General features: G+C 44.1%; 4 protein-coding genes across 4 annotated transcripts; 2 read left to right on the top strand and 2 right to left on the bottom strand.

Moving 5' to 3' along the window:
- Positions 1–1502: 1502 nt before the first annotated feature.
- LRRC42 (leucine rich repeat containing 42) lies at positions 1503–8447 on the bottom strand. Its single transcript, XM_030455663.1, has 8 exons — positions 8352–8447; positions 6956–7443; positions 4386–4517; positions 3315–3433; positions 2787–2875; positions 2588–2701; positions 2371–2452; positions 1503–1996 (listed from the first exon to the last, which is right to left on the bottom strand). The coding sequence occupies exons 2-8, from the start codon at positions 7426–7428 to the stop codon at positions 1740–1742; spliced, it is 1266 nt and encodes a 421-aa protein (XP_030311523.1). The 5' UTR covers positions 7429–7443; positions 8352–8447; the 3' UTR covers positions 1503–1739.
- Positions 8448–8487: 40 nt separating this feature from the next.
- HSPB11 (heat shock protein family B (small) member 11) lies at positions 8488–11750 on the top strand. Its single transcript, XM_030455550.1, has 5 exons — positions 8488–8923; positions 9454–9560; positions 10234–10302; positions 10819–10862; positions 11355–11750. The coding sequence occupies exons 1-5, from the start codon at positions 8826–8828 to the stop codon at positions 11460–11462; spliced, it is 426 nt and encodes a 141-aa protein (XP_030311410.1). The 5' UTR covers positions 8488–8825; the 3' UTR covers positions 11463–11750.
- Positions 11751–11961: 211 nt separating this feature from the next.
- Positions 11962–16630, bottom strand: DIO1 (iodothyronine deiodinase 1). Its single transcript, XM_008502589.2, is given in 9 exon segments — positions 11962–12611; positions 13075–13274; positions 14207–14291; positions 14294–14355; positions 16232–16319; positions 16321–16379; positions 16382–16443; positions 16445–16506; positions 16509–16630. Coding segments are annotated over 9 exon segments (738 nt in total). The 5' UTR covers positions 16563–16630; the 3' UTR covers positions 11962–12545.
- Positions 16631–17754: 1124 nt separating this feature from the next.
- YIPF1 (Yip1 domain family member 1) lies at positions 17755–22550 on the top strand. The gene is given in 12 exon segments (XM_030455095.1): positions 17755–17829; positions 17981–18055; positions 18700–18863; positions 19486–19566; positions 19679–19770; positions 19883–20007; positions 20526–20692; positions 21382–21440; positions 21442–21491; positions 21494–21561; positions 22462–22504; positions 22507–22550. Coding segments are annotated over 11 exon segments (924 nt in total). The 5' UTR covers positions 17755–17829; positions 17981–18024.
- Positions 22551–22885: the final 335 nt, after the last annotated feature.

Here is a 22885-nt window from a genome sequence, read left to right as displayed (position 1 = left end):
GATTTTCTGGAGTCTCTGGTGTGGCTGTGGTTGAAAGGAGGATGCTGGTTAGGCTGACCTGGGTGGCAACTGCTCTCTTTGTGGCTCATTTCTCCAGCTCAGCTCTGACAAGTTCTAAGGTGCTCCCCAGGGTGAAGGGGAAAGAGGGTCTGAGGGTGCAGAAGTCAGTTTGTGTTTGCTGTGCAGGAGGGGCTGCTCCTCCACTCCAGCAGAGGTCTGGTGAGGCTTAAAAGAGGAAGTTTGGTCAGCAAGAAACCTGAAAAAAGGAATAATTGTACCAGGGATGGAGAGTGTAAGAAACAGTGCTCTGTACCACTACTGAAACTAAAATTTGTGCTGCAGTATTTTACCAACAAGGCTGTGACCTGGGCAGATCCTGTCAAATCATGATGGGCCTGTTCTCCAGCTCAAGGCATCAGCTCCCTCCTGCTTTACCCAGGTGAAATGGAGGAACATTCTCTGAGCTGTGCATCTCTCCATGCTCAGATTTTAGCAGATCTCCACAGTGGTGGAAGGGCTAGCAAAAGAAACCCATGGTGGCCACTGGGCCAGAAGCCAGCTGCAGGGGGAGTGGAATTATACTTGAGTGCCACAGTCTCTCTCCTCCCTGGTGAGCCCGTTTTGCTCAGTCACATTTTGTGCCATTATTTGTCTCAGCAGAGAGCTGGTGGAGTCATCAGTGGAAGCTATTAATAGCCTTGAGATTCTGGGAAAAAAATGTGGGGTTTGAACGTGAGGATCTTTCTTTTGTTTGTGTGGAGGCTTTTTTTTTTTTTTTTTTTTTGAGGAAAATTCAGCCACAGAGGAACAAAGAAAGGGGTTTAACTCTTTCTGCATTATTGAGGTGAAGTTCCTTTTCTTGGTCTCCTGCAGCACCACAGCTCTCCTGGCTGCAGGCTGACCACCACAAAATGAGTCTGAGCATCCAGGGTTTTTTGTTTTGTGGGGTTTTTTTTTTACAGCAAATATATATAATTCTTTGAGCACTTCCCTGAATGTCTGTTAGAGGGAGGAGTACAGTTACTGTATTGCACGCATGCCTGCACATCAGCACCAGCTTTTAAACCACAGAATCTGCTCAGATGCAGGGCATTTGCTTACCAGGGAGAATATATTCCAGCTGCAGAGTCCAATCTCTACAGTAACCCAATTCCAGCTTTGACTTCCTGGGCTAAAAAGTGGGAGATGGGGGGACTTCTGTTCTATTTAGATTTCTGCAGTGTTCTGGAGCAGTTACTGTCTCTCTGCCTCCCTCCCCTGGAGCCTGTGCTTATCCTTTTTGCTTCCTCCCTTTGTCAGAGCTCTGTCAGCACAACCTGGTGCTCACAGGCTGAGGTTTATGTTCTGCCAGCACTGTTGAAGTCCCAGAGCACCTGACAAGCAAGAGTTAAAGCTTCTTTTCAGATGAGCTGCAGTGGTTAGCTCTCTGCCCCTCAGGAGGCAAGGGAGGAGGAGAGATAGGACCAGCTCTTTTTTTTGGCATGAGATCTAGAAGAATTAGATAAGGATGACAACAAAAAAAAGCCCAACTTTATTTCAAAAGGTTATTACTTATTGAAAATATACAGTAGTATCATCAACCTTCTAGACTCTGTCCCTCCCCAAGCACAGGTTAACCCACAAGCATACCACAGCAACCAGATTTAACAGTACTGGTCTCCTTCGTTACTCCTTATCAATATGTCAAAATTCTCTCATCAGCAAGAAAACAACATTCAAAAGACCAACTTCCTTCTGACTCAGTAGGTATTTAACAAGTCCCAGTCCTCCACAGTGAGGCACAGATGTTTCTGTTTGGAAGTCCTTTCTTTCTCTTGTTCAGCCCGAGCTCTTTTTTTATTGTTCTTTAATTCATGGCTGCCTGTAACCTCCTTTTTCAAAGGTAAATGGCAATTCTGAACTTTTTCCTTATAAAACTGCAAGTTTCCACATGCTTTTGTTTCTGCCTCCACCAGCTTGCATTTGACTACTTCCTGTATTCTTCGTGTCTTCCCATCTACAGGAAAATGAAAAACAAAGTTTAGACTTTGGGAAAAACACAATTATGCTGTAAAATGCATAGCTGTGTTGCAAACCTGGAATCCTGACTGCTTTGCTGAAATGTGCATAGGGAAAAATAACATTTATCTTTTGGACTTAGAATTTTAAGATGAAAACTTGCTCATTATATGTTGCCCTGAGCATGCTGCCATGGTGTGCTTTAAGGATTATCCAGCAGTATAACAAATGAAAAAACTCAAATGCATTGTAATGCAGTTATGTAAATGGATGAAATTGGACACTTAAGGTGATACTTGTACTAAAAAGAAGTATGAAAATGTTCCTTGTGGAAAAGAAAACAGATTATGTAGTCTCCATGCAGTTACATACAGAAGTGCAGAGCTGCTCTGGATCTCAAGTCATCTTGTGGCTTGATGGCTTCCATGACTGCCTGCTCCCACTGCAAGACTGTCTGAAATAACATTTGAAGTTATTTGTTACAGAAATACCACTGGAAACAACTTTATCCCTTATTCTTTCCTATTCAGTAATTCAGTCCTTCATAGGGACAGTTTCTAGAGAGTAAAAGAGATTTAAGAGCCCATACCTGCTCTGCCCATCCCTCTGTTTTGCAGTTACTGTGATCAAATTCTTCCAGAGGCACTTTTGAGTGAACCAGGCCCAGTTGTGTTTGGATTCGCTTAGTGACAGCATTAATGTCCTAGTGAAAAGGGAACTAAAGTAGTCAGAGGGGAAAAACATTGGGATTACACTTGTCCAGTAAACTCAGGCTGATCCTCTTTTACCTTGAGACCTGTCCCAGAAATGTCCAAACAATTCAATGTCTTGAAAGAAAGTAGATATCCAATTCCCACATCTGTGATTTTAGGGTTACCTGTAAGGTCAAGTGAAGTTAACTTAAGCTGCAAGGTGATCAGAAAACAAACAAAAAAAACCCAAACCAAACAAATTTGTTAAAAAAAAAAAAGCCACATTTTTTTCAAAACCTACTAGCACAACAAGGGGATTTTGGCTTTTTTTGTTGTTATTGTAGTATGCTTTAGGTTTTGAAAGTGACTCAAACTGACCTTTTCCCTTTAAGGACCAAAGTACAATTATTTACAATACCATTTAAAAATATTTATGTAAGGAGCAGGTGGCTGGGACTACAGGTATGACCTGTGCCTTCCAGAAAGTTGTTGCTGAAATCTGGGGTCACGCATTGGGCCCAAGGGAATCATCAAATTAATTATGGTCTGCCAATATCAAGAGGATAAATTCTTTATCAGAGAGGATGGAGGTAGCTTCTCACATTAAACTCTTCAGGTACTTACAAGACAAGTCTAATACCAAAAGATTCTCAAGTCCCTTTTTCAGAACTCTTACTGGTGCTGTCATTCTGCGAAGGCCGACGTCTGACAGGGAGGTGTCTTTCAGGAGAAGACGTTTTACACTGGGAGATACAAAGGCAGAGTTCACACTCATTACTGAAACAGTTTTGCCAAAATGTCCTAAATTTTGATGTCAAGTATCCAGGTTTTTCCTGTTCCAACCTTTCAGTTTTCTCCTTTTTTAACATGAGTAAAAAGCAGCAAGAAAGCAGCCTGGGTCAGTAGGATTAACAAATATCTCTATATTGCCTCTGCTAGCTCAGCAGATGTATTTACTTGACCAGCTATTCCCAGAGCTCCACTGAAAAACTGGTCCTAGAGCATTTACTAACAGACAATAAGCTTCTTTATACCCTGAAGTTATTTAAAGCAAGGCTGTCAATCTCAGCTCCACTCCAAACTGAAGAGAAAAATGCTTGTCAAAGCAGGAGAAGCCAGGTTTGGTAAGAGATATGGCAAGGATTTTAAGCAAGCAGCAGTAAGGTATTTATTTCCTATTGATTTCCAATATTTTCTGTTTTTCAATCTCTCGTATCAAAATTAGAAAATTTATTTTTAAAAAAATGTTAACTAACTCCACCTACTGCTTGCAGAGATCTTCATCTGGAATGCTGGTAGGTTAAAAATTTGGCTTCCTCTTAAAAAAGGAAATAAAATTACAAAACTCTTTCAAATGCTTAAGATGCCCTTTTTACCTGGCCAATGGAAATCATAAAAAGTTGATTTAAAACCACGAGACAGTAAATTATCTATCTGCAGTTATCTATCTTGTACATATACAGGGCCTTTTATGATTCAGTATATGCTTTAAATCACCTGCTTTGTGTACAGTAAATTCTGTATTTTGTTTACCTCAAGAACCAGTTTTACAAACAATCAAAATCTTCAAACTTACACACTGAAAATTTCCTTTAAAGTCACAGCCTAATTCTTTGAAATGCTTAGTGATAGGAAAAGCAAGTGTCTGTTGTTTTGTTGGGGTTTTTTTTTAGCTATATGTCAAGAAATCAGTACCTAGACAGAGCCTCTTTGGTGAGGTGTTCCAGTAGCTCATGTTCATCTCCAAGTTTACAGCAGGAGAGATCCAAACACGTCAGCTCCCGGAAAGACTTAATTTCTTCTAGCTTTTCAGAGATAACCAGGTATCTCCAAAGAGGAAAAAAAACAAAAAAAAAAGCTGTCAGTTGTTCAGGCAAGTAAGAAGAATCCTCTAACTTCAAGTGTCAAGAGCACAAGGCAGTCATTTCTTGTAAGTAGCTATGTGGAAACTGTCAGACAGTCAGCAGCCCTACCTTTTTATGAGCAGTCTGCACACAACACACCTGAGTTCCCAGTCTTCTCCTTGAAGAAATGTCACAGGTTTGCTTTGATTTAAAATATTGGCCTAACAAGTCAGACTTCAACTTGCACAACACTTGCAGTTGGGGACTTCTTTGCAGACTGTTATTATATTATTTCAGTTTAATGCAAAATATATATTCCAGTTTAGCATAAATCAACTTCACACAGTGCTCTTCCCCAGTATCTAGGAAGTGTGTAGACAAACTCTGGTTCATCCAGGTTTAAAAATCTACTTCAAATGTATCAGGCTAGTTTGTCAAATAGTAAAAATTTTACTTTTTATATATGTAAAGAAAATACTTGACTAGAAACCAAAGTCCTCGAGGACCCCAGCAGGACCCCAGCTAGAGCTGTGACTGTAGCCCAGGCAGCAGTTACTCAGTGAGTTATTTTTTTGGCTGTGTTGCTTCTTTGATCTGATTCACTCCACAGCCATGCAAACATCTGTGCTGGAACTATTCAGTAGGAGGTTTAGAGCTGGGAACTAACCACTAAAGAATGGCATGCATGAATATGCAGTAATGAGCACAGAGCATGTAATAAGCACATAGCAGTCACCACCTCCCCAGTCCCCCCCTGCATTTACTTCTTATTGTCCCTGTGGTAAGACAAGCCCCAAATTCACAAATCTCTCCTGAATTTACATTATATTCCCCATGGCAAGGCAAACCCCAAGCTCAGTCCTCTTCACTCCTGATATGAGGGGTGCTTACTAATTTGCTGCCTCAAGGAACACCTCTTTGGTGTCTTATTTGCAAATAAGGGGACTTGAATCATGTTCCTACTGCAAGTATGTCTATGAAATTACCCCACCAAGTCCCTCTGCCATGCAGTTCAGCTGTGCAGAAGTCAGTAAGTATAGTCAGAGCACAAGTCAATTTTTGAGAGATGCTACAAGCTCAGGGGGGTTGTGAAGATAAGAGTGGGCTCTTAGAAATAAGATTAATCAGAAAATGCCTTCATATCTTGCTGCCTGGATTTCAAAGACTTGATACTTAACTCAGCCTTCTGTAATAGCAAAAGATAGCAAAGGCAACTTCATTTCTGAATTAAGCCCATAAAATGTGTATGTACTAGAGATAAAAAAGGAGCAGTTTTAAAGGGTAAGACAAAGGATAATTGAACCCTGCTCAAACATTCCTACTGTGCTCAAAACACCCCTGGCACTTGAGATGAATATGCCTGTGCTTTGATTGTAAACTGGATAAACCATCCCTTTTTCAAGTGTACAGCTGGAAGACAGACTGGTTATATTACTGGGAAAGATTCAGTAAGAGCAAGGCTTTAAAAACATAATCCAGTTTTAAGCTTGGTAAGTCTCTCTTTTAGTGAAAGGCAGTGTGGATATTAAGAAGATGGAAAAACTGGTGCTGGACTCTCATTAGGACCTCATTAAAGCATGTTCAATAGAGAACCACAATGAACTAAGGTAAAACCTGCCTGACTTCAAAGCCTGTAACTTACCCATAAGGCTGTATCTTCTTCTGAGCCCCCCAAATTAGGCAGGATAGCTTATAGAAAAGAAACCCAGAGAGTTTGCAGCTGTACAGTCAGCTAAGTATGCTGAAATGCTTAAGAACAGCAATTACAAAAACCTCCCATGAAATACCAGGGAAGGCATTAAACACACAGATTGCCATGGAAGTGCTGGCTATTATTGTTAAAATATACTTGCAGGTTTAATCCTTCACATAAAATCCCCTTTTAATTAACACAGATGAAGTCTGTTACCTGTATTATGATGTATCTTAGAATGAAACCAATGACTGCAGTTGTGGGAAAGGAAGCATAGAATAACAGAATTGTTTTGGTTGGAAAAGACCTTTAAGATCAAGTCCAAGTGTTTATCCAGCACTACCAAGTCCACCACTAAGCCATGTCCCACATGAGAACCACCTCTACAGGTCTTTTAAATCCCTCACAGGATGGTGACTCCACGACTTCCCTGGGCAGCCTGTTCCAGTGCCTGATACCTTTTTGGTGAAGAAATTTTTCAAAATATCCAAGCTAAACCTCCCCTGGTGCAACTTGAGGCCATTTCCTCTCATCCTAGTGGGAAGAGGAAAACAGGATGTGGGCAGAAGTGAGACAAGGCTCAGGTCATTTCACTAAAATGAGGTGGGGTCCTAAGAGATTTTTTTTTAATTATTTTTATTTCTGAGGGTAAATACTTTAAGGCACCCCTGAGGTGTGCTAGCAAAAGGCACCAGCAGACAATGGTACTTGTTACTGAGCACACTTACCTATTCCGCAAGCATAATGAACATAGCACCAAACTGCCATATGCTTCAGTAAACTTCTGTAGAGCTCTCAGTCCTGTTGCTGGCTCTGTGAACTTTTGTCTTGCTTCCGCAGCTGAAAAGAGCTTTTCAGCAATCTGCTCTGGGAAACCAATCAAAGAGTCAATGTGATCAACATTGTCAGAAATGTAACCCAGCACTAGGCTGAAGAGAGACTTGGCCGAGTACCGGAGGTTCCCCTCCTTAGTGTACGTGAAGATGAAATGATCAGTCCTCTGCCTCCTTGCCCTATCATCCTCCCTGTTCATACACAGCTCCACCGAAAATCCTCTGGAAAACAGCCTGAAAGGTCTCGCTTTGCGGGTGACATTCTGCACGCTGCCTGCGCCCCGATTGACCACGTGCAGCTTCCCGTTTTCACGCACGTAGATTGGCCCAGCATCCAAATCGCTTTCTGAGTGAAGACAGTAAGACATTCCCCTCCTCCAGTTCTGCAAAAAAAAAACAACAAAACAGAACAAAACAAACCACAGACAGGTAAAGAACAGCCACAAACACCGCTCAGCAAAGACCTCAGCCCCTGCCAGCTCTCCTCAATGCCCTGAGCACCCTTGCAGGGCCAGGAAGGCCAAGCTGCGAGGAAGAGGAGTGAGTGCTGCCTGCCATCAACCTGCCAGCACCGAACCCAGTGCCGGCAGCGAGGTGAAGGGCCTTTGCTCTGGCTCTGTGCCCGGTGCCGGTCAGTGGCCTGGGGCTGGATCCGGATCCTGCAGGGACTGAGGCTCTGGGGCTGTGAGGGAAGCGGCCCCACAGCCCGGCCTGGCCCTGCCGCAGGCGGGGAGGAGGGCAAATGGCTGACTGCAGCAGGGCAGAGGAGCCTGCCGGAGGAGCTCCCTCCCTGGCAGGGTGGGCAGGCTCCTGCTGCCCTTTCCCCAGCCGCTGCCAAGGGCTCTGTTGTGAGCAAGGGTCCTGGAGAGGGGGCAGGAGAGGACATACCCTGCCATGGGCATTGGGGGAGGGGGGCACACGGTCCTTTCAGCCCCTGAGGGGCTGAGGGCTCAGGTGCTGAGGGGATCGGGCACTCCCTGGGGGTGGAAGGGGCTCTGAAGGGACCGGGGCTGCCCGGGGCAGGGGAGGGGGAAGGACGGATGGGTTCCAGCTCTGACAGAGCGGGAGGCTCGGGCCCTGCCCGGGGGTTTTGTGAAGGGATCGGGCCCTGCCTGGGGGTCAACCCGCCGAGGCCAGGCGCAGCTCCGAGGGGCACAAGGGGAAGGGTCCCGTTCCCGCCCCGCCCGGTCCACCCCGGCCCGGCCGGGAGATGCGAGGCAAGGAAGCGAGTGCCCCGCTCCCCACGACCCTCCGTGCCCACCGACCCAGCCTCCCTCCCCATCCCCCCTACCTGCCCCTAGAGGGGCCGCCCCGAAGCGCCGTCAGCCGGGCCGCCACTCAGCGCTCCCGCCGCCCATCCCGCAGCGCCCACGGGCGGCGGGCGGAGCCGGGGCGGGGAGCGGGGCGGTGCCGGGGCGGTGCGGGGCATGTCGGGAGCGGGCGCTCGGGGGCAAGGGGGAGGCTCCCCGGGCGCCTCAGTGGGGAGGATTTCATGGGGAGTGAGGTGGGGGAGCAGAGCTCCGCACTCTCCCTCCCCTCTGCATCAGGTCCGGGGTGTCAGACCCCCGGGAGACCACGGCGCCGTGAGGGGCTCCCGGTGCCTCTCTCGCCTGCCAGGCGCTTGGTGTGAGGTGGCGGCTGGCGCGGGCGGGCGGGGCTGAGGGCAGGGCCGCTTTGCGGGCGGAGCTCGACCGCCGCCGTTGCCTGGTAGCGGTAGAGCCGTCCTTCCCCTCTCCGTCGCTCCTCCGGCGGTCGGTGAGCGGGGATGAAGGACACCGACTGGTGCCTGAGCTCGGCGGGGGCCGCCATCGTCCTGGCCACCTCCAGCGACGAGGAGCACCCCGCCGAGAACATGGCGGACGGGTGAGGAGGGAGGGAGGGAGGGAGGGAGGGATGGAGGGCGCGGGGTGCCGAGGGGCAGTGAGGGGGGAGCGGCTTCCCCAGAAAACCTCCCCGGTGCTGCTGCAACCGCAGCCCGGCACCACCGGGCTCTCTGCTTCGCCCTCCTTCTCGTCTTGACACATAATTCAATTCTTTTCTGGCACTCCCCCCCCACACCCTCCCCCAGGCCGATCGTGAGTCCTTTTGTGGTCCTGCTCGGGTACAGGGCCGGAATGTTGAAGTATTAAAAGGTTAAAGTATAAAGGATTGTAAAGGGTTGTGAAGTATTAAAGTATCAAGGGTTGGACTCGATGATCTCTGAGGTCCCTTCCAACCCAGCCAATTCTATGAAAACCTCCAGAGGGCTTCCCCTTTGTCGTGGAGTGTGCATAAAGTCCCCCCAATAAACACGGCTTTTAATTATTTATTTTTTAATGTGAGAACTTTCTTTGTAAGGGGGAAAGCCACAGGTAAAGAATTTCATCCTTTTTTTTTTTTTTTTGTCTCCAAAGGAGTTCAAAAACCTTTTGGACAACGACAGGCATGTTCCCACAGGAATTCATTATTGGTTTCCCTAAACGTGTAAAAATCAGCAAAGTCGCAATCCAGTGTTATTTGGGTAAGATTTCCTGTATGTAACTGCAGTATATACTGTGCTAAAATGTGTGCCTACATCTGCATCCTCACAGCAGTGTCAAATGCTTTAAGTACTCACTTCCAGCAGACATGTAAAGCTGAGTTTAGTTAATAAAAACTTCGTTTATTTTATCAAAGCAGTTGTCTTCTCCGTCCAAAGGTTTTGATAAGTCAGAAAAAGCTGGAAAGTCTGCAACACCTGCACTTACTTTGTTCTTATAAAGCCTCGTATTGAGCTTGCAGTTAAGTGTTCTGTCACACAGTGGTGGCTGAACTAATTTAATGGACAGGATTACCATACTTGCTGGTTTTGATGATTTGAGTATTGATTTGTGTAATTTTGTAGGACAGAAGTGTCTTTGTCTTTTTTAAATGATATGAAGGAAATTGCGAGTTTTAAAATGGAAAGCTCTGTTTCAAGGTCAGAGGATGGAAACAGGACCTTTACCATAATTAACAAAGGCTACACAAAAGTCATGAAAATTAGTCCAACCTGGAACATGAGGATGGTGGCTGTCTTACAGTCCTGCCCATAAGCTAGAGGAAGAATGGATTAGTTATTAAGTGCTTTGTATGTGAAAAGTAATGGAATAAATATAATTATCAATTAAAAAATCAGAATTTGTGTTGATATTTTAAATGTATATACATTTCAGTTCAGACTTTAAGGATTGAAAGAAGCGTATCTGAAGACCCAGTAGGTTTTGAGCAGTGCATTGAAAAAGGTAAGATTGTCAATCTGAAGCAGTGAGATTTTGGGGGAATTGTGTTGGTCTTTTTCAATTGGTCATTTTAACCCTATGTCTATTTGTTGAGTAGTCAAGTGTGTCTTGGTGATTTTACTAGACATTAATGTAACAGCCACATCTAAATTAGGTTTATAAACACTGCTGGTCTCTGTAGCAGTTTGGAGATGTAGAATACTGTTTAACACTACTTTCATATTCCAAAAATTAGAACCAGATTTATATAGTACATTAGAGTGCCATTTCCTGTGCTGGTTGCTCTGGGAATTTTTTAATGCCTCTTGGGTGGTATTTTATAAAACACTTTAATGAGTAGGATATACATTATCCTTATAATGTATACATTATACATTACAAAATTTTTTTCTCTTAAATAACTTTGTAAAAACCAATTTCTATATGCAGTCTAAGTTCATGGTCCTTAAACTCTCTGCAATGAGTTTTCACAGCATTGCACATTGTTCTTAATTTTTTCCTATAAAATATATTTTCTAGATCTGCAGCACACGGAAGGACAGCTTCAAACAGAAGAATTTTCAGTGAGTATTCACAGTGTACAGCAGTAGTGGTTCATGAAATCAGATGTCTAAGCTAACTGGGGAGAAACAATAAAAAACCAAAACATATCTTTATTTACAATTACTGATAAATCGATGTTTAGGAATTTGTAGATCATACTCTGGAATTGCACTCCCTGACTGCTGCTTTGTAGATTAGGATATGAAATTGTACCTGCCTGCTGCTCCTAGCTGTGTGAAAGAGCTGTGACCAGAGGCATGGCAATCCTTGCTCCTTCAGTTGTTGCCTTTCAGGCTGCAGTATTCAGGAGGGATGGGGCTTTTTTATTTGCTGTCATCTAAAGAAACTGTGAAGCTGGTGAGATATATTAAAAGAGCTTGATTTGTGTGTAATCCAAAACCACACAGAAACATCTAGATTCTCTGTCTAACAAACATCTGGTTTGGGGGTTTTTATATAGTTATGTTACTACAAAGAGTGCAGTAACATTGTTTTTTGTTGTTTTTCTACAGCTTCCTGATTTCCAAGCCACTTACTTGCGTTTCATCATCAAATCTGCCTTTGATCACTTTGTATCAGTGCACCGGGTGATGGCAGAGGGCACAGCAGAAAATGCTTAGGTCTAGCTTAATTTATACCTCTTTTTTGTTTTAATAGAGAAGTTATATTTTGATATCTATAGTGCAGAGAGTATTTATTATTAAAACCTTGTATTAAAGCATTTTTTGAAAGTGCAGCTGTGGTATGTATTCCCCACCAGTTTAATGTATGTAATGCAGTACTCACAATAATTTTAGTAACAGTGCTCTAGTTTTATAAATTAAATTGTTACCCTACAACATAACTTAGTCCATGTAAATTAATATGTTTATATCAGGCTTTATAAATATGTGAATTAAAATTCAATTTCTTGCAAAACGTTTCTCTTTTACTTTGAATAGAAAAAAGTGGGGGAAATGGGGGAACTTCATACTCTCAAGCAAGTCCTTAAGGAGTTCTTAAACTGGTAAATTTCTCATCAACTCAAGATGAGTAGGATGAATATATATGTCCACTGATGCTTAGAAATAATGGTGGGGGAAGGAGAAGGATAGGGAAATAATCTGAAGCCATAAGAAGTGCTCTGGTAGATTTTTAATAATTGCAGGTTAATCCCTTGTTTCTATAAATATTTCTACAATCAGGTCACAGCAGTCAGTGCTTTATGCTGTGACTGTCATCACAAATATTGATAGAAACAAATGTTGATTGTCTTATCCAGAAGCCTTCTGAAGTCAGTGAAAGTGAGCACTTGGGAAACTTGTAGGTATACAAGAGAAAGAATATCTCAATAATGTGAAGTTGGTGTTGATTTTTGCAAATGTCACCACCCCTGAAGTTTATCCTGTGTGATATTCCTTATAAATGTGAACATTGGTGTCCAGTCTCTGCAGCTCATTGGACCCAACTACTATTAGTTACCACATGTGGTGTTTAAGCACAGTAAGATATTATTATGGAGTAGTTGGGGTTGTGATGAGTCTTGAAAACCTCTAGACAAACACATCATGAACCACATTGCAGGTGTTCTTTAGAGGCATATTATTATTTTGTTGTTGTTGTTGCTTCCATTATTTTTCCATTGTTTTTTTCTCTTAAGTTTATGACACCTTATTCATGGAGCTTCTTTATCCAGATAGTCTTTCCTCTGAAGTCTTCTTTCTCTATTTCATTTTTTCCAGGATGGCACGGATTTCCTGGGGGTGGTAATTCCAAGGCCCCACTCCTCCCTGCAAAGGCAATAAAGTCAGAAAGTGATGCTCAAGCAGGCAAAGCAGAATTCTGGAGCACAGCAGTTGCTCCAGAGCTGTGGGTGGGTGTGCTTGGCCTTCCTCTGCAGCCATCCTGTGGGAGATGGTGTATGCACAGCTTACACCCTGCTGTATAACCGGGACAGGGCCAGCCTCTGGATCCTGGGGCTGGGAAGTGGATCTCACAGCTTAGATGTAAGGTCTCCCAGTGAGCCAAAAGATAAATATTTGAGCAAGACTGAGGTGTACAGCAAATATATGCATTATAGAGGCTCAGACTGCTCTTGCTGCAGGTTTTCTCTCTGCTGTTACAGTGAATTGTGACAGTTTTAGCTCTTGGGCAGAATTGAAATAGACTGTGAAGTGTAAAGCATTGTCAAATTATTCTGAAATTTAAAAATCTCAACATATTGTGCTCAAAATGATTGCTGCTGTTTTTTACCTTGTAGATGACTTTCCCTCCCTGAAGCAGATAGAGTCGTTCTGGTAATGCAGCATATTTTGAACTGCTCAGGTTTTCCATAGTGTCTAAAACCACTGGACATAAGGGATTATTTTTCTGAAGGAACTGTGCTGCAATTTTACGATCTTCAAGGCTTCTGTGATTTTTAATAACAATGTTGTTTTTAAAAGCCCATCCATCTAAAACAAACGAGAAAGGGATTTAGCAGACAACATTTTGAATTGGTGTGAAGGGTGGAGATGTACTTTGTGTCATAGCTGAAAATATTCTAAAACAATGCTGCAGTTTACTCTGGATACCAAAACTTGCCATGCAAGGAAAGCCTCTCCCCCCACCCCTCAGAGTATGAGAGCACTGGAGCTTTTCCAATAAATGGTTTCAAGATAATTAGTATTTTAAATTTCTGCAAACTGCATTTTCCTCTTGCCCTTGATTCAGGAATATTTGATGTATTTTAGCTGAAATTTTCTCACATAAACCAACCCTAGAAAGACATTGGGCAGTTATCTGCTTCTCAACTGCTGGAATTGATTTGTTGTTAGAAAACTTGAAAACTGTAACTGTAACAATTTAGAAAACCACCTTCACCCTGGGATAACATCAGTGCTGATGTGTTACTTAAAGTCTAGTGTAGATAAAAGTGTGTTTAATTTTTTTGCTATTTTTTCAAATAGGAATCTGCATCCTGTTCTTGTCACATGTTAAAAGCAATTTATACTAACTACACAGTGGGTTTGTTTTAAAAAAAACAAACAGATAACATATGCTGGCACCATACACTTAACCTTTGTTCTGTGAAATGCTTTCTTTATTCCCCTCCAAAAGGAGCTGTACTAGCAGAGGGGAAGCTTTGTGAAGATACAACCATGTGCTTCACCTTCACCAGGATGAGAGGCTTTCAGCAGGAGGAAGCTTAAAGTCAGATGAGTGAGTCAAACTTGGAGGATTAGGGACACAAACTGGTGCCTAGATTTGGTGTTACCCTCTTTTGAGCTGAGGAAGATTTTTTTCCCTGTGTGCAGCTCCTCCCTTTGATAACACTTTTTTTCCTCCAGGGAATGATCATGTGTCTGAAATTTTTGTGGGCATTACTGTGGTGTTTGTACTGTACCTACTGCATGAGCTTCTTCAATGTAGATGATAAGGAAATCTGCTACAGAGCTGAAATCTTTGATGAGGCTCGTTAAACTCATGAAATTTTAACATTAAAGGAAGGTCAGGTGCAGCTTCCCAAAATTCAGGATTAGAGGGCCGGTTTATCTGGAGAGAAGGAAAAAAGTTTGTGGTTAAATCAGTGGTGGGAGGAAGGATGGGATTAAATCAATGCACTGGATTGAGCCTCTGCTCCAGAGTTTCCTGGGCAACATCTGGTAGGTTACTTACCCCATAATTTTCCTCCTTGGACATTAAAATCAGCAGCAGAACATCTGTGTCTGTGTAAAATGGGCACAAAGATACTTTCTTTTCCCAAGCCTGGCTCTGACCTGTGCCCAATCCAGCAATGAGGGGTAACTGAGGACAATCCTTTTATTTGCACAGCTCAGCAAAGGCAAGAGGTGCCAAGCAGTCCCATGGCTCCTCTCCTGCTCTCATCAGGAGAGCCAGTTCTCAAGTTATCAGCATTTTCAAAGAATCACAGAATTGTCACAGTTGGAAAAGACCTCTTAAGATCACCAGGTCCACCTGTCAACATCCCCCCAGATAAAAAATAGATATACTATGTCCACTAGACCATGTCCTGAAGTGCCTCATCTACATCTTTTTTAAATCCCTCCAGGGATTGTGACTCCACCACCTCCTGGGGCAGCTCATTTCAGTGCCTAACTACCCTCTCAGTGAAGAAATTCTTCCTAATATCTAGTCTAAACCCCCCCTGGTGCAACTTCAGGCCATTTTGGGACAGCGAACAGATCTCAAATGGCTATAAAGTGTGTGGCACATCACAGCCTCCCCCAGACTCTTAGGACACAGGATTTTCAAACTAAACATGATCATCTGCAAGGTTTTTCAAAGGACAGTAGTCCAGAGGAGTCAAAATGCTGCACAATAAACCACTGGGTATTATCTTTGTCAGAGTTCTAGCTTAGCTGAGTGGAAGCTGCACTTTTGAGTCATGCATCCCAGGCTTTCATGCTTTCAGTGTATTTCTGCAATTTTCTTATCCAACAGAGCTCTGGTTATGTATAATTATTTATAAGCAACCCCACTGGCAAAGTCTTTATGCAGTTGCTTACTAATTAACACAGCGGGTATGTCTCTAGGTGTTTAGCAAGCGCTCTAATTTTAAGATGGGACGTTGCAGGATTTTTAGTGTATGGTCATTGCTAAATTGAATGGTTTATTTAAAGATCTTCCTTTCTGGCTGGGCCTTAACTTGCCAAGATCTGCTTTCATACCAATAGATGCCCATCCTAAAGAATCTAATGCCAGTGGAGCACCTTTTCCTGTTAAGAATTATTGTGTATCTCTCTTTACAAATTTTGCATCTTATTTTCTACATAAAATTAATATATTATGGATAGAATTAGAAAAGCAGAGTCAGAGAAGGATGTAATTCCCTACCATAATGAGAGATCGAGACTGTACAGCATTAATGATTAATTCATCAGTTAGCTACCAGAGCTCTCAGTTGGCAGACCAGTGGTCAAAGTACAGAGCGAAACTCCTTTTTTTTCTGCTTGTATTTTCCAGCCCACTTTGAACCTGGAAACCCCTCTGTTTGGCTTTCCTAGGCTTCAGCTGGCTGAGAGAGCTCCTGTGGGACTTCTTGTATGTACAGGGAATGACAGCCAACAGTCCGTGAGTCAGGCACACAATTCTGATTCTCAGCCTTCTCCTAACTAAGATAAATCACTATTTGGCTTTTAGGAAAGGTGGTTTCCAGGCAGAGCCAGGAAATAGTTGCAAGAGTCTCATGAGCTTACAGGTAGGAGAGTGATTCTGTATGATAATACAAATTATTTTGAAGATCAAGAGCAGAGAGGTGGAGTGAATGTGCTGCATCTTTTCCCATTAACTGAATGCTGGATGATCAGCAGTCTCATCCCACCCCCCTATCCCCCTGCCTCAGCAGCCTCTTCTCCTCATTTATACCTCCTGACAAACTGAAGCCATGTCCCTGACTGAGGTACCTGACCTTGCAGGAAATCAAAGAGGTGACGAACTTCTCCGTTGGAAGTCACCACGGGTGTGTTGGGAGCAGGATGTCCCTCATAGGCTTCGTCTTTCCAGCCTCTTCCACTTCACCTTCAGCACCGAAGAGCAATACTTGAAGCTGAAAAAGTCGGGCCCCAGTTTTCGTAGCTGAACTTTGGGTTCTCGTTCATCCTCTCTTTTCTCCCTGTTTTAGGATGTATCTTTCATGGCATTGGGGAACAGGATCAGCAGAGTTTTGCCAACAACAAACGCACAGCGGTAACGTGCAGAAGGATGAGGATTTTTTGTAGGAATATCCTGATGCTGAACATGGTGGTGGAGGGAGGTCTGGCCACTCCTGAGAGGGGAATGTGGTGAAATGGTGGGGGCAAAGGTAAGAGGGTGAGGAGGAGGGGCAAAATACCCAGTGTTGGCCAAATCTTTGCCTTGCCTTAGCAGGATATCACTCACTGTGGACCTTCAGCATCCTGCATGTGTGGACACATCACCCCCATTAATTCAAGGGTGTTATTACAGCAGATTTTTAGTGCAACTGGCACAGCTACAAGGCTGTTGACAGGTATGTGGTGCATTTTTTTAATCAGAGGAACAAATCAGGATATTTTCCAGACCAAAATTGGAATTTTACATTATCAATGCCTGAGGTTTTGTCCTTGCCACGCAGTTACGGTCAGACCCTGCAGATTCAGGACTCTGAGCTCTCCAGCTCCACCAGCCCATCTGTGTCACTGTGGCAGGGCTTTGGCTGGTGCTGTGCAAACAGTGCCCTGTTCTGCAGCTCTGCCTCCTCTGGTACTGTGCTGCACCACACATTTCTCACTTTGGGGTTGGAACCCAAACACCCCAAAATACACTTACTCTGTATTTTTTTTAACAAAAAGATACTTTTGAGACCCCCCAAAATACTCTTATCATAGAATCATAGAACTGGCTGGGTTGGAAGGGACCTCAGAGATCATCAAGTCCAACCTTGATCCACTACCACTGCAGTTACCAGACCATGGCACTGAGTGCACATCCAGTCTCTTTATCTCCAGGAATGGAGAATCCACTACTTCCTGGGCAGCCCATTCCAATGTCTGATTCACCCTCTCCGTAAAGAATTCTTTCTAATATCCAATGTAAAGATAAAAAAGTCTAAATTATGAAACGTACGACCATACATCTACAGTAGAATAAATGTCTATATGCGTGTCCTGTGTGTGTCTGTGTGTGTGTGTGTGTGTGTGGTGTGTGTGTGTGTGTGTGCATGTCTGTGTGTGTCTGTGGTGTGTCTGTGTGTCTGTGTGTCTGTGTGTCTGTGTGTCTGTGTGTATATGCCCGGTGACGCCCGGGCGTTGCATCCCGGTGCCGCGGTCCCTTTAAGGGCTCGGGGCGGAGGGCGGCAGGGAGGGGGAGGCTCGCACGGGCTCTGATTGGGCGGCTCCAAGACGCGTCGCCGGTTTGTTCCTCGGGAGCCCGAGGGGGCGGGGCAGGGAGCGGGGAGCAGCGGGGCGCTGATTGGCTGCCGCCGCGCGGTGCCTGCGGGCCCTTTAAGGGAGCGGAGCGGCCGCTAACCGGAGCGTTTGGGCTGCGGAGGTGCGAGGGGACCCGGGGGCTCTAAGCCGGCCCTGGGCGGGCTGCGGGAGGGGGGGTGTGGGACGGAGAGGGGCGGAGGCAGCGTCAGGGAAGCGGGAGGGTGCGGGGAGGGGGGGAGGGCGCGGGTGAAGCGCTGGCGCCTGTGTTACAGGAGGGTTGAGGCCTCGGGGACCGGCTCCTCAACCGAGCGGGTGAATGGCGGCTGTGGATGACCTCAAGTTTCAAGGTAAATGTGAGGCTCGGGGAGGGGAAGGGACAGGCTCCGAGGGGCTTGGGAGCGTTCCTGAGCTTCCTGTGCCTGGGGTTCTTGTGGGAAAGGTGCCTTGAAGTTGCGGCAGCAGCGTCAGGAGTATCTCCAGCTTTCTGAGGTGAGAGTGAGCTAAGAAGTGTTGGGTGTGTTGGCTGAAATCCTCCGTTTTGGGAAGTTAAAGCTGGAAACGGGCAGGACACTCTGGTTTGGAATGGACGGTGCTCTCAGGCTTTCTCAAACGTGTTTTGTTGATACATTCAGGTCTGAAAAAACTGATTTTTGTAGATTAAAGTTACCCATTTCTACAGTCTCTTCAGAGCAGCTGCTTTCCCTCTGCCTCTGAGGGACCTGCTGCTTCCCAGCCTGGGGCTGAGGGCCGGGGGGAGAGGCAGGCTGCAGGGCTGCTGCTGTGTGAACTGAGGCAGGTTAGCAGGACAGAAGGCTTCCCACTTTGTGCAGTGTAAGTGTTCAGCTTGATCCGTGTCACTTCGGGCTTTCAGAAATGTGGTTGACAGCTGACATGTGATGTGTCCTCTCTTGGGTTGTGTAGAAATCTTTCTGAGTCAGGAGGACAAAAATCTGGGTAGCTTGGCCATCACCTGTCTTGTACTTACTTGCAGAATTTGATGATGCAGCTAATTTGCTTGCAGCAAATCCTGATGCCACCACGATAAGCATCGAGGAGCCAGCTGAAGTCCCCAAGAATCAGCACAGCCGTCTGCATCAGCCAGGGAGAGAAGAGGATGATGAGTTACTGGGGACTGATGACTCGGATAAAACAGAGGTAATGCTCTTACACCTGCAGTGCCTCCATCAGCGTGCAGAGAAATGGTGCTGACAACACAGGTATTTCTAGAGGACACCAGGGTTTCATGCTGGGTGACTTCAGATCCTGCTTTTTCACTGTTTCTCAAAAGCAGAGATGGCAGAAGCAAAGAGCTGTTGGGCTTTCAGTTGTTGTGGTTTGCAGCCTAGGAAATTGTATTGAGATGATCTAAGCTAAGCAAATATACCAGGAGATGAGTGCAGCAGCTGCTGAAAACCCAGCACTGTGTTTGTTTCTGCCTGATCTGCTGTAGGGCTGGTGGCTCTGGCAGGAAAGCAGGAAACTTGGAAACAGAGCTTGTCTGAAGGCCTGATACTGATGAAGGCATCTCTTATAAATGATATGGTGGAAGATGGTATCAGGATGCTCTTCAGAAGTCCAGGCCACTGTTCTGCTTGCAGGGAGATAAGGGACCAGCTGCTGCTGACAAACACTAGAGGGGGGAAAGGTTAAATAATTTAAATAGTAAGCACCAACCTGTTGAGTTTGTTTTTTCTCCAGGTGCAGAAATAATTTAATTATTGTGTAAATGAACTAGCAACACATAAATGGCAATGTATGTTATCTTCCCCCTATCCAGCTGCTTGCAGGACAGAAGAAAAGTGCTCCTTTCTGGACATTTGATTACTACCAGACATTCTTTGATGTGGACACATACCAGGTTAGTACTCTACTCCAGGAGAGAACTTACTGTCTGAGCTATGCTTGATCTAGATATTGAGGCTTTTTTTTCTTTTTGCATCTTAAGTCAGACACGTGTGTGTTTTTCATAGGTCCTGGACAGAATCAAAGGTTCATTTTCCCAGTACCAGGGAAGAACTTTGTAAGGCCTGTATATCCGCAGCAATCCTGACCTCTATGGTAGGTACAAGGTGTGAGAAGTGCTCTTCTGTGCTAAATATCTTGAGTTTGTATTCCCTTTTACTTGCTAAAAACCAAGAAAGCAGAGGAATTGTTATTGTTTTGTGTCTTTTAAGGTCCCTTTGGATATGTGCCACGCTGGTCTTTACCATTGCTGTTAGTGGCAATCTCTCAAATTTCTTCATCCATCTGGGCAAGCCAACATACCACTATGTGCCCCAGTTTCAGAAAAGGTTTGTAAGTTGTTGATACAGTCCAGAGTTTGGTGGTTGGTTTTTTTTCTTTTTTTTCTTTTTTTCTTTTTTTTTTTTTTTTTTTTCTTTTTTTTTTTTTTTCTTTTTTTTTTTCTTTTTTGTGTGTGTGGGGGGGTGGTGTCTGTGGGGTGATGGTTTGAAGGCTTTTTAACCCAGTAGTGAAGTGAAAACAGGTCACAGCTTTGATTTAGCAAAGTCTTTGGATTGATTTTAATGTTTTAGAGATGTAAAACAAGTCTTAAAGCAGCCTGTAGCTGGTATAACCTACTCCTCCAGAGCAGAAAGTAGGTACTGGTTTTTAGTAGAGCAGGCAGGACTAATTAGAGCAGTTATTCTATAATGTAAACTGGATGTAAACTCAAAGTTCTTAGTTTTTTAATAATTCATATTTCATATTTTGAAAGGAACTTCAGATAGCTTTCTAGTTTTTGGGCTACTTCCTTCTACATGGTTGACTCTGGCTGGAATTTTAAGTAAAATCTGAAATTTTCTGTCATGTTTCCAGTGTCTATAGCAGCAACAACGATTTATGCATATGCTTGGCTTGTGCCCCTTGCTCTCTGGGGGTTCCTGATGTGGAGGAACAGTAAAGTTATGAACATTGTTTCCTACTCCTTCCTGGAGATCTTGTGTGTGTATGGATACTCCCTCTTCATTTACATTCCCACCGCGGTACGTATGGCCTAAAGAGTGCACTTCTCTTACCTGCCCTGCAAAAAGGTCCTGGTTTAGAAAATTTGCTATTTCTCATAATATTGTTTGTATTTATCAAAATCTTGGGGACTGAGTAAATAATTTGTGCCTTTTCCTTGCCCTGCAAAAAGGTCCTGGTTTAGAAAATCTGCTATTTCTCACAATATTATTTCTATTCATCAAAATCTTGGGGACTGGGTAAAGAATTTGTGCCTTTTCCTTGGAATAAAGCTTGTCTAATGTAAAGAAATCTTGTATGTCCTGGAAAAGCCAGGACCAGAGGCAGCAAATCCAAGCAAGGGTGCTGCTGGCCAGCCTGGCAGGCAGCTCCAGGATTTGGGATGTGTGAGTCCCCAGGATACAGACGTTGGTGTGCGGGTGGCAGTGCTGATGGCTTCGAGGACAAGTGCCCCTGGCAGGGACCATTCTGGGCTGCTCAGGCAGGGGACAGGCCTTGGAGAGGGTGTCATAGCTCAGGGAACATGTCCTTGTCACATGCAGGAGTAAAGCTGTTCCTCAAATAACAGAATTATCAGATAAGGCACGAGTTAATCAGAGCACAAACTGGCTGGAAGTGATGAAGTGTCACCCAGCAATGCCTTAAGTGAATTCATCCCTTTTTTCACACAGTCTCTCTCTCTCCACAATCTTTTCTCTCCCTTTCATAGATTTTATGGATCATTCCACAAAAAGTGGTGCGCTGGGTCCTGATGATGTTCTCCTGGGCCTCTCGGGTCTGTCCTGGTGATGACCTTTTGGCCTGCTGTCCGCGATGACAACGGAGGATTGCGCTGGCAACTGTGGGCACCGTTGTTCTGCTTCATGCCCTGCTGTCTGTTGGCTGTTTGGTATGACACTGCCTTTTACTAATTTCCTGGGCTGTTGGCACCTCACAGTGTAGGGAAGGAGGGGTTGGCTGGTTGCTGGAAAATAATTTTTAACAAAGAAAGCAAAATGGTACTTCTGAAACATCTCTGAAGCAAATCTGCTAATTATTTCACAGGAAAAAAAATTGGTGCCAGTCTGGCTTTGACAAGTTCCAGTAATAAATTCAGTAATGAATTTGTCCTTAAGGCAGAATCACTCGTGGAATAGCCTTAAATTTATCTGGACTTCATCACAGTAACAGCAAAGTGTTACTCTTTATTGTAAGCACTGTGCTTAGTCCTTTAAAATGATAAATGTTCAATATGCAGTGTGTGCTTATGAGTTTCATGTATGAAACCATAAACCTGCTTCAGCTTGGTAAATACCAGTGTTGTGAGAACAGACCATAATGCTACTAAAATACCTCATGATGAGAATTAAATTACTTTTTGTAACAGCAGAGAGAATGATAACATCCAGGCTTCAGTTCTGCTCCCCCAAACTGTGCTTCCAAAGTAGATAGATTTGGTTCTCTGTAGGGAGGCAAAGGGGAAACACAACTCTTGTGTTGGCAGAGGACTTGCAGCTGACTTCAGTGGTGCTCCTGTCACCAGAGGCTGCCTGGAGCTCCAGCAGCCAACAGTGAAATAAACTTCTGGTATCAGTCCTTTCCCAGTACAGGGTCTTTTCAAAGACTTTACCTGATGACCATTATAAGTACAGTTTAGAGCAATGTTTTAGTTGACTGTTAGGAATTGATAAAAAAAGATCAAAACTTGCCATTTCAGAGCTATTTGTACCCGTTAATGGTAGGGGTGGAAACTGGGATGAGGCAGAAGTAGAAGTTTCTCTCAACAGCTTTTTCCCCTGTAATAATACAGGCATACTTTTTTGATGCCCCTGAACTGGATTTTCCTGCACCTATTATCCTGCTCACAATGGAACAGCAGTAGTAACAAAGAGTCAGTAAATAAGGTAAGAATCCAGTCTGAATTTTCTCTGTAACCATCACAGATATCTTGAAGCTTTTCCCATTACTGTGGTTGAAGTAGAAGGGTTTAAGAGAACAATTTTGTCAAATGTTGGCCACATCTAAATACCATTCATTAACTTTTCTTCCTGTTGTAAGTTTTAAGGATTGCCATAAAAACCATGAAAGGCTCTGAGGAACAAAGACACTTTTATCTTCCTTTCTTTGAGGTTTACTCTTGGCAAGGAAACACACATTTAAATAATCCCATAGGTCATTTCAAAGATTTCTGCAAGGGGATTGAGAGGAAAAAAAAAAAAGTGTGTTAGTATTTG

This window comes from Calypte anna, chromosome 8 (assembly GCF_003957555.1).
Source record: "Calypte anna isolate BGI_N300 chromosome 8, bCalAnn1_v1.p, whole genome shotgun sequence".
Classification (NCBI taxonomy): domain Eukaryota; kingdom Metazoa; phylum Chordata; class Aves; order Apodiformes; family Trochilidae; genus Calypte; species Calypte anna.
The sequence above is the reverse complement of the archived record's forward strand: the minus strand, read 5'-3'. Positions and strand labels throughout refer to the sequence as shown.

Coding starts and splice junctions, on each gene's coding strand:
- LRRC42 (XM_030455663.1), bottom strand. CDS start 7,428: ATGTCTTACTGTCTTCACTCAGAAAGCGATTTGGATGCTGGGCCAATC. Junction 2,702..2,786: donor TTTCTGGGACAGGTCTCAAG/GTAAAAGAGGAT, acceptor CCTTTTCACTAG/GACATTAATGCTGTCACTAA. Junction 2,453..2,587: donor CAGAGGGATGGGCAGAGCAG/GTATGGGCTCTT, acceptor ATGTTATTTCAG/ACAGTCTTGCAGTGGGAGCA.
- HSPB11 (XM_030455550.1), top strand. CDS start 8,826: ATGAAGGACACCGACTGGTGCCTGAGCTCGGCGGGGGCCGCCATCGTC. Junction 8,924..9,453: donor GCCGAGAACATGGCGGACGG/GTGAGGAGGGAG, acceptor TTGTCTCCAAAG/GAGTTCAAAAACCTTTTGGA. Junction 9,561..10,233: donor CGCAATCCAGTGTTATTTGG/GTAAGATTTCCT, acceptor TATACATTTCAG/TTCAGACTTTAAGGATTGAA.